This window comes from Pteropus vampyrus, unplaced genomic scaffold (genome assembly GCF_000151845.1).
Source record: "Pteropus vampyrus isolate Shadow unplaced genomic scaffold, Pvam_2.0 Scaffold40, whole genome shotgun sequence".
In the NCBI taxonomy this organism is placed as follows: Eukaryota; Metazoa; Chordata; class Mammalia; order Chiroptera; family Pteropodidae; genus Pteropus; species Pteropus vampyrus.
Genome location: NW_011888821.1, coordinates 2,297,343 through 2,308,206, shown reverse-complemented (window position 1 = coordinate 2,308,206; position 10,864 = coordinate 2,297,343). Strand labels below are relative to the sequence as shown.

At 54.9% G+C, this 10,864-nt stretch overlaps 1 protein-coding gene across 1 annotated transcript in view; it reads right to left on the bottom strand.

Annotated features, from left to right (window-relative positions):
* Nucleotides 1-4,320: 4,320 nt before the first annotated feature.
* The window catches only part of METTL22 (methyltransferase like 22), a 26,931-nt gene continuing 20,387 nt past the window's right edge, over nt 4,321-10,864 (bottom strand). Inside the window, exons 6-10 of the mRNA XM_023529660.1 lie at nt 9,459-9,512; nt 8,350-8,430; nt 7,952-8,054; nt 6,091-6,259; nt 4,321-4,430 (exon numbers count right to left, since the gene is read on the bottom strand). Of these exons, the coding sequence (XP_023385428.1) occupies nt 4,353-4,430; nt 6,091-6,259; nt 7,952-8,054; nt 8,350-8,430; nt 9,459-9,512 (485 nt within the window). The 3' untranslated portion in view covers nt 4,321-4,352. The remainder of the gene's footprint in view (nt 4,431-6,090; nt 6,260-7,951; nt 8,055-8,349; nt 8,431-9,458; nt 9,513-10,864) is intronic.

The window sequence follows — 10,864 nt, the reverse complement described above, 5'->3', positions numbered from 1 at the left end:
CAGTACCCTGCCCCCAAGTTAACCCAAGCTTAGCAGTGCAGTGTGGGACGGTCTGTGTGTACACACATACCTTAGAGCTGCTATTTGTAAGCTGTGCCACGGTGGGGGAACCATGTGGAGTGGACAGCCTGGTGGGTAAGTGCTCAGACACTACAGTCAGACTGCCTGGGTTCAAATCCTGGCTCTATCTGTTACCACTTATGTGACATTGGGAGAGTTAGCTGGCCTGCTCACATGCCTTAGTTTACCCAACCATAAAAGGGGGTCGACACTCCCTCCCTTGTGTAGGTGTTGGAGGATTTACTGAGCTAACACATGCAGAGTGTCTGGGACAGCTGGCTGTTGCCATCTCGATTCCCCAGGATCTCCCACCGAGCATTCCATTAGAGCCTGGTTCCGAATTTCTCCCGTCTCTTAGGTGGCTCCTCACTGCCCAGGTGTTAGGTCTAGGGATGGTGCGGATGTGATCTTGCATCCAGTTCGGGTCCTACGCTTACCTCCCAGTGCCTTGAGGTCTGGGACTGATGGGGAAGCAGGTTTAATTAACCAAGTTCTCATTAATTAAAGCTTTACTGCAAATGATAGCTCAAAAATAAAGTTATATCTTAATCATTATACATCTGCCACTTACGATCACCAAGTCCTACCCGTGGAAAACGATTCGTGATCTACTTCGACCAGGCATTTATCCATCAATAGAGATTGATCTTTCTATTAATTTATGTGCACACTGCACTCCAGCGAGCTTTATTTCCTGTGGCCCACAGTCCCTGACGGTGGCATCGTTCCTCCCTCCACTGCTACCCTCCCCATTCATCTATCCCATCGGTGTTTAGCTGTCAACACACACATCCCATTTACTGAATGCAGATGGCCTGACAGGAACGAGTACCCATGTGGGGACAGAGACTGGGGCTGTCCCCAAGAGTCTAGGCATTTTTCACCACCCAGACCCATGGTCTGGGGCGCTGACCCTGCCCCCGCTAACTTTCCATGTAACATGGCCCTCTGCGGTTTTAACAGAGGGGTATGAAATTCGCAAAACCATCAGGTTGATTTCTGTCGGGAGAGACTAAAATATCACTTAATAGTTCAGCTGTCTGGAAACTAGCAGTTGGCCACCCCAGAGTTGCTGGGTAGTCACTAAGCAATGCTGGGTGAGCAGAGCCCTCCTGACGGCCACTTTGAGGCACTGTGCTGAGCTGCTGGGTGAGAAACAGGCACCCTGAGAGGTCTCCCTGGTTCGCACTGGGATCCAGAATGGAAACCCTTGCCTGCTGCCAACACGCGTGGTGTCACTGCTTGTTTGGCATGTGCACCGGCTAAGTGGCGAAGGTGGGTTTGAATTTGCAGTCACACTCCCGAGACGGAGTAGCTTCAATCTAATACCATGCTTACGTGGCTTTCTAGAAGGGTGCAGGACAGCGAACCTTCCCATTGGGAGGACTGGAACCCTACACACAGCTTCTCCGCCCCTGAATCCACTGGGGACACATGTAGCTGCTGCGGCTGAGGGCCAAGATGTGGGTGGGTCACCTTGATGCAGCATAGATGTGGCAAGCCGGTTTCCACCAATGTTTTATATCAGTCATGTAGGGCTAGGGTCTGCCCCCAGCTCATGGCTCCCTGAGTCTAGGTCAGTCTGCACATGAGGGTTTCGTCACAGGTGGCAGACACAATAACCCATCTTCACTCTGTATGAAGAACTTGGACTCCAGAGCTGACTCCCAGGCATCTCCCCATCCCGGCAGCCCACTGGGAGTCTTGTTGGACCTGGGGGGTCAGCGTGGTGGAGGATGAATTGTCCATTCCTCTGTGGGCTGCCCAGGTCCCCCAAAGTGACCGCTGGGTATAACACGGAGCCTGGAATTTAAGGCAGGCCTGTGCAATGTGACTTTTTCCTGTTGGCTCCTCGCCCCGCTATTGCTGCAGGATAGGGTAACCGAGAGGACCCATTTTATTTATAGATAGGTGGAGATGGTTCACGATGTTTTTCTAGCAGGTGACAATCAACCTTTATAAATCATGCGGGCCACGATATTCAAATTGAAGATGCTCTCAAACCAAAAAATTCTATAAGGTCACTTTGTGCAATCTATTGAAAATGTCCCCATGCATCTTTTACGGATTCGCTAATACAGTCTTGACAATAATTCTGGGGAGAGAGGAGTCTCACCATTTCACAGGTGAAGCAGCTGAGGCTCAGAGAGGCTGGGTCATTTGTCCGAGGTCGTCTGGTTGGTCTGTGGCAGAGCCAGGATCGGAACTCAGGTCTGCCTGACTCGAGTTTGTGCTCTTAACCGGGAATGACCTGTCACAGCCTCCTTCTTCAGTGTGGTTTCTAAACCAGCAGCACCATGTCACCTGCAGATCTGGTAAACTGCAGCACTGAGCCCCACCCAGCACTGAGTCAGATTTTGGATTTTGGCGGGACGACTTTTGTGCAGTCACCTGAGAACTGTGGAGGGCTGTGGCATCTTTCCTGTGCAGGCTTGGATAACCAAGTCTCCTCGTTGGGCCATATATTTCTTTGAAAATGTTAGACCGTGTCAAAAAAGAATTGAGCCCAATGGCCTGGGTTAATTCTCCAAAAGAACATCTCGATGGGTTGATGATTTTGAAATATCGCTGCTAAACAAGCACTTACAGAGGCTCACGCAGAGCCGTAAAGCACGGGGATAAAGGCGCATATTGAATCCGAGGAGTGAAAATCTGATGATGCTGTAAATTATGGTGGATCAAGATTAATTCTGGGCTCCACTTAGAAGCAGCTTTCAGGCCGAGTGGTTTAGATATAAAAGCATTCGCCCTAATGCGCCAGGTGAAAGGCGTGACAACTCTATTGCTTGCTTGGTGCCAATTACATTTATGGGCTTGTCCCCAGCAGTGCTAGGAAAATGCCACCGGTAGTGCTGACGTATCGCCAGCTGGGGGCTCTGTCTGGCGGGGTTCTGTTTTGAAGACTCGTTATTAATACATCCAGTCAGGACCTGCAACTCTGCTAGAGTATGGCAAGTGTGTCAGGGGCGGTTTGTGTGCAGGAGCCTTGTGAAACACGAACAGCTCGAAGGCTATGCTTCTCAAAACCACTGAGCACACAGTCGCCTGACGTCTTGTCAGAATGCAGGTTCTGACTTGGGTCTGGGCTGGGGGGGTTGCTGCCCTTGTGACAAGCTCTCAGGTGATGGTGGGAATGTGGGAGGAGCATGGGCGTCGGGGGCAGACAGGCGCGCACTCTGACCCTGACTCTGCCACTTGGCAGCTGTGTGATGTCGGGCAAGCTGCCTAACCTCTCTGAACTTCAGATTTCTCATGGATAAAATGGGGGATCACTTCTCCCTTTTACAGTCTTTATAAGGTTTAAAGTAATGTGTGTAGCTGTCCTTCCCACTCCCAGAGCGGGGGCTCATTCCCCTGAGTCGCCTTCTTTCACTCCAGGTTCAGCCGAGACCCATTTTTCTTTCCTAAAGTAGCTCATGTTCTTCTTCCAGGTCAGAGTGTCTCAGCCTCGGCACTGTTAACATTTGGGATTGGGTCAGTCGTAGTTGTGGGGGGCTTTCCTGTGCACTGCAGGATGCTTAGCAGCGCCCCTGGCCAGTGACACCAACTCCCTGGGCTGTAACCACCGCAGATGTCTGCAAACGTTGCCACGTATCCTTGGAGCCTGCAACTGGGAAACCCTGTCCCAGCAGTAACGTGTTTCAGTGATTCACTCGATAACACGTGCCGGACCATATGCAGGAATACACAGAGGAGGTCCTGGACCTCGCAGAGATTGTTTTCCTTTTAGAGCCTCCGTCTTCTCAACTGTTAAATGGGTGTAACCAGGCCGTGCACCTGGAATTGTTGGGAAAATGAAATGGGTTCAGACCTGCCAAGGCCTGGTCCTTGGCGTCCAGATAAGCCAATGACCGCGGGCATAACAGGCTTGGGAAATGGACCTAGGTGCTTGGGGAGACATGGGCGTGGGTGAGGGCCGCTGGAGCTGCACACGGAGAGAAGCCAGGAGGGTCTCTGGACTTCGAGGGGCAGGCGGGGAGGAGCCGTGCCAGGCGAGTTCCTGCCTCCTTCTCCCAAGGGGCCCAGACAACCAGGGACGGGGCACCCACAGCCTTGACCGAGACGAGGCTCCTGTGGCGATGGTATGAAACGCATTTGTATGAAACGCATTTGTATGAAACGCATTTGTCAGCGGTCGGCAGACGGGGGCGGCATCTTTCCCTGGCTGCTACTGGGGGGCAGTGACAGACTCCAGAAAACCATCGTCATCACAAAAGGCTCGTTTGCCACATTAAAAAAAATGACAACCTCTCAAGCACATCAGTGCGGGAGCCTCTGGTTTTATTAGACGGTCACAGGGACAGCCGAGGCGTGCGGCCTGCAGAGGCGCCGTGCCGCGGTGCTGGTTCCACACGCACCTTCCAGAGCTCCTGCAGCGGACAGAGAAAGGGGCCCCTGGTGTGCAAACGAGGCTTCGCAGTTCCACGAGGGGACGCGACTCGCGACAGAAGGACGGACACGGGAGCCATGGCAGCTCGCGGACCACTGTGCGAGCGGGGAGCCTGCTCCGGCTTCTCCATGGTTCCGGGCTGTTCTTCCTGCTTCACTGTGGAGGAGAAGCTGGATGGACAAGTCCCAGCATCAATCCAGGAGGCATCAGGATGCCACACGATCGAAAGGGACCGGAAGAAAGGTGGCGAGTTGCCACAGTTCTTCCGTTTGGGGAGGTCCCTAGCCCCACGTACCACGGCTGCTGGATTTAGAGGGAGCTGACTTTTTCAGTCACATGAAGCTGCTCGTAAGGCTGGCAGCTGAAGCAGGTACAGAAGCGCGCCAGGTTCCTGGCGGAAGCCCCGCGTCCTCACCAGCAGAAGCGGCCTCTGTCTGCCGTCTACCAGGAGGTGACGCTGCCCAGAGGTGGTGGAGGAATAAACGGAAGCGGGGAGTGGGACAGTGGAGGCTGATAGGAAAAACGGGTTCATTGGAAGTATGGTGCAGGAACAGCCTGGACCACCGGAAAGACTAACGAGTGGGTCCTAGAGCAAATTAAGCCTGAAACGTCACTGGAGGCGAAAAGGACACAGTTGAAGCTGTCCTACTTCGCGCACACCACGAGGAGGCAGGGTTCTTTGGAGGAGACAATAATGCTGGGAAAAACAGAAGGCAGCAGCAAAAGAGCAAGACTGAATACGAGATGGATCAGCGCTCTAGAAGCCAGAGGTCTCTGTCTACAGGAGCTGAGCGGAGCTGTGGCGGACAAGACACTGTGGACACCGCGCAGCCACAGGGTCACCAGGAGTCGGAGCCGACTCAGTGGCACGGAACACACGTCCTCGCCCAAATGCAGAGCCACGCTAGCTCTGAGAGAGAGGGCCTAGCATCACCCCCTCCTCGTTCCTCTCAGAACTGGGCCCAGGTCTCCACAGGCCCAGAGAAAGGAGGCCGCAGCCGAAAGGTAGAGACCACGAGGGACGTGAATTCTCGATCTCTGGACATCTACAAATCCAGCTCCTGGAGATGTTCAGGGAGTTTTAAGGGTTAATTCTGGCTTTCCCAAACTCTCCCAAGTGCTGGGTTTAAAAACAGTGACAGGAAGTGCCGTGGCTGTAGGATGAAGTCCCAGCTCTGCCATTTCCCGGCTGGGTGACTCACCGTGGCATGAACTGAGACAGTGGACGAAAAGAGCTTAGCATGGCACCTGCACAGGTGTCATTCGGAGGATTACTCAGAGGCCTAACATGCTGGAATCCCCTCGGGCAGGGTTAGAAGGGTCGCCAGTCACTAGACAGGCCTGCCTAGTCCGAGAGGCCAGCTATTTGCTCAGTGAAGATGTGACCATCAGCACCGAAGTCCCTGCATCAGAACAACCTTCCACCCTCGGTCCTGCTTCCTCTGGGTCTGAACTGCCCACCGGAAAAGCACATGCTATAAAGTCGGCAACTCAACTGGCAGGCCCTCCCCGGACACGGCGACCTTTGAGAGCAGGGTGAGATCCCACCACAGGCTTCGCTAAAAAGAGCGCTTTGCCCCGGGAGTCAACGGCGTCACAGCAGAACGACATGTGGCCCCCGGGCGGGTGGCCGCACCTACCAGCTGCTGGATGCGCTCGTACATGAGGTGCTGCGGGAAGGAGGCGTCCACCGGCTCCACTGCAAAGCGCAGCTGGCCGTCCTCCAGCTTCTCCAGCTGGCGCAGGCAGGAGCGGAAGTGGTCGTAGGCCTCGCACGTGACGTCCAGGTGACTCAGAGTGAAGTTCAGCCTGCAAGCGAGCAGCAGCCGACCCACTGCCCGTCACCACGGGGGTTTGGGCATGCCCTCACGGTTCGCCCTCCCGCTGCCCCCGCCCTCCCTCACTTCGGTGGGTCTCCACTGAGCGCCTACTGTGTGCTGAGCGTCTGCGCACACTTCCTGCCTGAGCCTGGAGGGCAGCCCGGGAGGTGGAGACGCTACCACCTCCATTTTACAGATGTGGAAACTGAGGCTCAGAGAGGTGGACTCACATGCCCGAAGTAACACCACTGCCCCGAGGAGCTACGAATTGGTGCAAGAGGTGGCCGCAGACCAATGCCTAAGGCCGGGGCTCCGTGTGTGCCTGCATGGATGCGGCGCGTGGCTTGTACAGGACTTCGTGTGTAACGCGCAGACAACGCGCAGTGGCCGAGGGCAGTGCAGAGGCCTGTGAGAGCCCGGTGGCCAGAGGGAATGCCGCTGGGAAGCTGGGCGAGGTGGCCGAGATTTCGGAGGTGGTGACTTCGGAACTGAGCCCTCACAGAGCGTCCCCGGCCCGGCCACTCACACTGTGCTACACTCTAATCAGCAACAGGATTCAACTTGAAATTCGAACTCTTCACCTTTTTTTTTCCCTTTTCTTTCCAAAATCTTTTATCATGAAAAATTTCAAACACATGGAAGGAGTGAGAACAGTGTGATGCATGGCCAAGCTTCAACCACTGTCAACTCACGGCCACTCTGTCACCCCTGCCCTTCCTCCAGCGCCAGATGAAAAAGCAAGTGCCAGACATCACAGTACTCCTTCTGTAAATATGTCCACGTGTATCTTGAAAAGATAAAGACTCTTTGCGCCTAAAATAAATTCAACAATAATTCTTCAACATAAAATATCCGGTCAGTGTTTAACTTTTCCTGACTTTTTGATTTTTTTCCTAATGGTCTATAAAACCAAAATCCAAGTGAGGCCCATATGCGGCGCTTGGTCACCCGTGCCCCGAGGGAAGTCCTACGCAGCATCGACACAAACGGAGGACGCGCCCGTATGGATGGCTTTGTACAGAGCCGCGACCGCTTCCTCGCTTCCACAGGGCGAACTTCTAGAACTTCTAGAATGCCGAACTGCTGGATGTCAGTAGTATGTTCAGTTTTATGGCTTTTGCTATGTATTCCGAACTGCCTACAGAAAGCTGACAAGCCTAAGAATCAGCAAAAACTGTGCAGAGTGTTAAGCACTACGTCTCTCACAAGATGGACGCTCCACCAGCGGGGACCCTAAAGTGTAGGACGCTTACTCAGAAGTGTCCTGGAGGGGCTGTGTCTGCAGCAGGGAGAGGACGGGGACCTGGGGCACCTGCAGAGACCGATGGCGTCCGGAGGGAAGGAGGAGAGGCCCCCCCGGTTTCGGGTTGGGTTGGCCCGTTTTTTCCTTCGGTTTTGGGGCCGGCCTTGCCTTCCGTTCTTCTTCGGCCGGTTGCTTGGTTTTGGCTTGGAGGTTCCCTTGCTTTTGGGCTTTTTCTCTGTGTTTGTGGGGTGTGGGTGTGGCGCGCCCACATACGGGTGGGGCTGGTATGTGGACTGAAAGAGGCCACGCGTGTAAAGGACGTGTGACAGGTGCTCGCTACGTGAGTGCCGACGACGCCGATGAGAACGTGTTTAGGAGGTGGGTCCGGCTCTCGGGACACCAGCGTGGCTGCCCCCACCCTCCCAGTGCGGGCCTCACCTCTTCTCCACGGAGAGGATGGCCGTGCAGGCGTTCTTCAGTTTGTGAGCGAGTCGGTAGAGTGTCTTAAACAGAGCATCGGTTAGGTCATCGTCATAAAACACTGCGGGGAAGAAAAAAGGCATCAGCCGAAAACATGCAAATACCGCAGGCGCCTCTTCTTCACGTGACCCCCACAGATGCTAATGGCTGAACCCCTACAAATGTGGCAGCGACAGTTAGCATTTTTCAATCTTTTTTTTTTGTACTTAGCAATAGTTAGAGTTAACACTGCATTGTGGAAGTGGCAGGAACGTCTTGGAAAGACACTTCTAAAACGGAGGGAGCTCCGTGGAGGGGTGGGGACGCGTGCTTGGCTACGTGACGAGGACGGTGCTGTGAGGGGAGGCCCTTCTTGCCTTCAGCCGCGAGCAGTATGGTAGTGTGGTTGTACAGGTCGGAGATGTCCTCTTCTGACCAGCTGAAGGGGACCTTCGGGTCTGTGAAAGAAGAAAGAGTTTTGCGCTCCTTCCTTCGTCTGCAGGCCACCAGCTCTGGGACCGACTGAAAGAGGCTTCAGGAGATATGGGGCTAGAGGGTGTTCAGTGGAGTGGGCACCACCAGGCGGCCCCAAATACTGGTGCCCTGGCCTCAGGGACATTGCTGCCTGTGTGGAGACCCACGTCCTTTCTGCCAGGGGTGGCCTCAGCCAGTGCGAGTGGCAGGTGCGGTTTGGCCACCTGCTGCCTCAGCAGATAGCCGGGCAGAACACGATCTGTACCTGCCTCCACAGCTCCTGCCCCGAACTTGCTGTGTGACCCCGAGAAAGGGCCCTCACCTCTCTGGGTTTTTGTACTAGAATGGACATAATCATGGGTCCCTCAGAACCTGGCCGGGGAGGCGACAGAACCTAAAGTATGCTATGTGGTTAGTAGGTGACAGGTACTCAACGAGCAAGGATTTTCTTCACCTGACATCTCACAGGGAAGAGAAAAGTTTTTGTACAAAAGAAAGAGCAAGCACGCAGGTCTGAAACAGTTTGTATAAGGAATTTAGAAAAGCCTGCCATCCAGGGCCCCGAACTCACGCGGCTGACTCCCCGCTGTGGGCAGAGGACAGGGCGCCAGTGGGAAGCTGCTGCCTGGCGCCACTGCCTGCAGGAAAATGGCCCAAGCCCTGGACTCCGACAGACTTGGGTTCACACCCTGACCCTGCCAAGTACCAGCCATGGGACCCTGGGCGGGCACTTAACCTGAGTCAGTCTTCACTCATGACTCAGGGATCATGGCAGCTACTGGACAGTGACGCTGTGAGGGCTGATGACAGAATGATCATAAGGTGCCTGGGACGCAGCAGGTGCTCCAAGAATGACACCTGCCACTCTTCAGCCAACGGGGCGAACCTGCTGTGAGCCATGGATGTGGCAGCAGCCGGGACTGTGCTGTCAGTCAAGGCCACGAGGCCCCAGTCCCAGAGGTATTACTAGGAACCGCCGAATCAAATGGGACCCGGGGAGGCAGACACGCACCTGTGCAGAGGCCGTCTTTCAGCCAGTCCAGTTCTCTGACCTTAACTACACCGTCTATAAAAACACAAACAGAATTCCCCAAATTCTATAATCCATTAGAGAAAAGAGGAACTTTTACATCGCACACCAAAACCCACACACCCACCGATCTTCTCACCCTCGTTACCCTCTCTCCCTCCCCGCTTCCTATACATCCATCTTCCCACTCATCCATATACATCCTCTGCCTTCTTTCCCTCCTTCCATCCATCCACCATTTTTTGAGTGCTAAGTATCGGGTCCTCTGCCAGACACAGGGAAGACAAAGCTTTATGAGACGTGCGCCTATCCTTGGGGACCCGCAGTGGAGGAGACACTGGCGAGTTGGCAGACGTTGACGAGGCAGTGTGGCCAGGTGCAGAGGCCGAGAGAGGGGCTCCTGGGGGTGTCCGGGAAGGCTCGGGGGAGGCGAGGCACACCTGCTCTTTCCTCCCGGTCCTTGCAGACTGCCTGCTGTACGCTGGGCGTTCAGTAAACAACTCGGCAGTGGGGACCACACACAGACAGGGCCCCTGCCCTCATGGAGCGTGTGGTCTAGCGGGGTGGCAGACACCAATCAACTAGTTGCACAAACAAATGTCAAATGCAATGGTTCAATGTGTCATGGGTATCTTAGGGGACTATGACCTCACAGTCTGGAGACCTGAGCATAGTTAGGAACCGTCAGGAGGAAGAGGCGGGGGAACAGCAAGTGCACAGGCCCCAAGGGGAAGGGAACCTCCAGCAGGGCCGGGATGGCCGGAGTGGAGGGGCCGCTGTGGGGGAGGGGCCGCAGACGGGCAGGGCCGGCACCTGCAGGATCCAGGACAAGCCCAGGAACTGGGAGAGCAAGGGGAAACCTCTGGTGAGCTGAGTGACCTGATCTGAGTCTGGAAAAGGTGCCCAGGGCTGCTCGGCCGAGGACAGTCTGGGCAGGCAGTCCAGTGAGGAGTCGGCTGCTGGCATCTATCATGTACGCTTATGCCTGCAGGCGGTGCAGGAACCTGATGATCAGGCAGATGGCAGGGGTGGGGGATGGCAGGGGTGAGACATTCTGGGCAGAGGGAAGGAAGCGCATGGAAAATGAGTCCTTGGCTCTTTGGCTATAGTGCTGGACAGTGGGACTGGCAGGGGAGGAGGCAGGAAAAGCTGGCAGGGGCCAGACTAGGAGGTGTGGGAGTCAGAGGGAGAGCTTGGACTTTACTCCTGGAAAGGGTCTTGCATCTAGAAAGGTCACTGTGGTTGTTACACGGAAAGGAAGCTTGGGCGGGTCAGACAAGGAGCTAGGGTGACCAGGTAGAGTGGGCCACTGTGAGGTCCAGCAGGGAGAGAGCTGAAGTAGGACGTAGCGGTGGGCGTGGGAAGATGATTCAAGGACAGAGTCATCT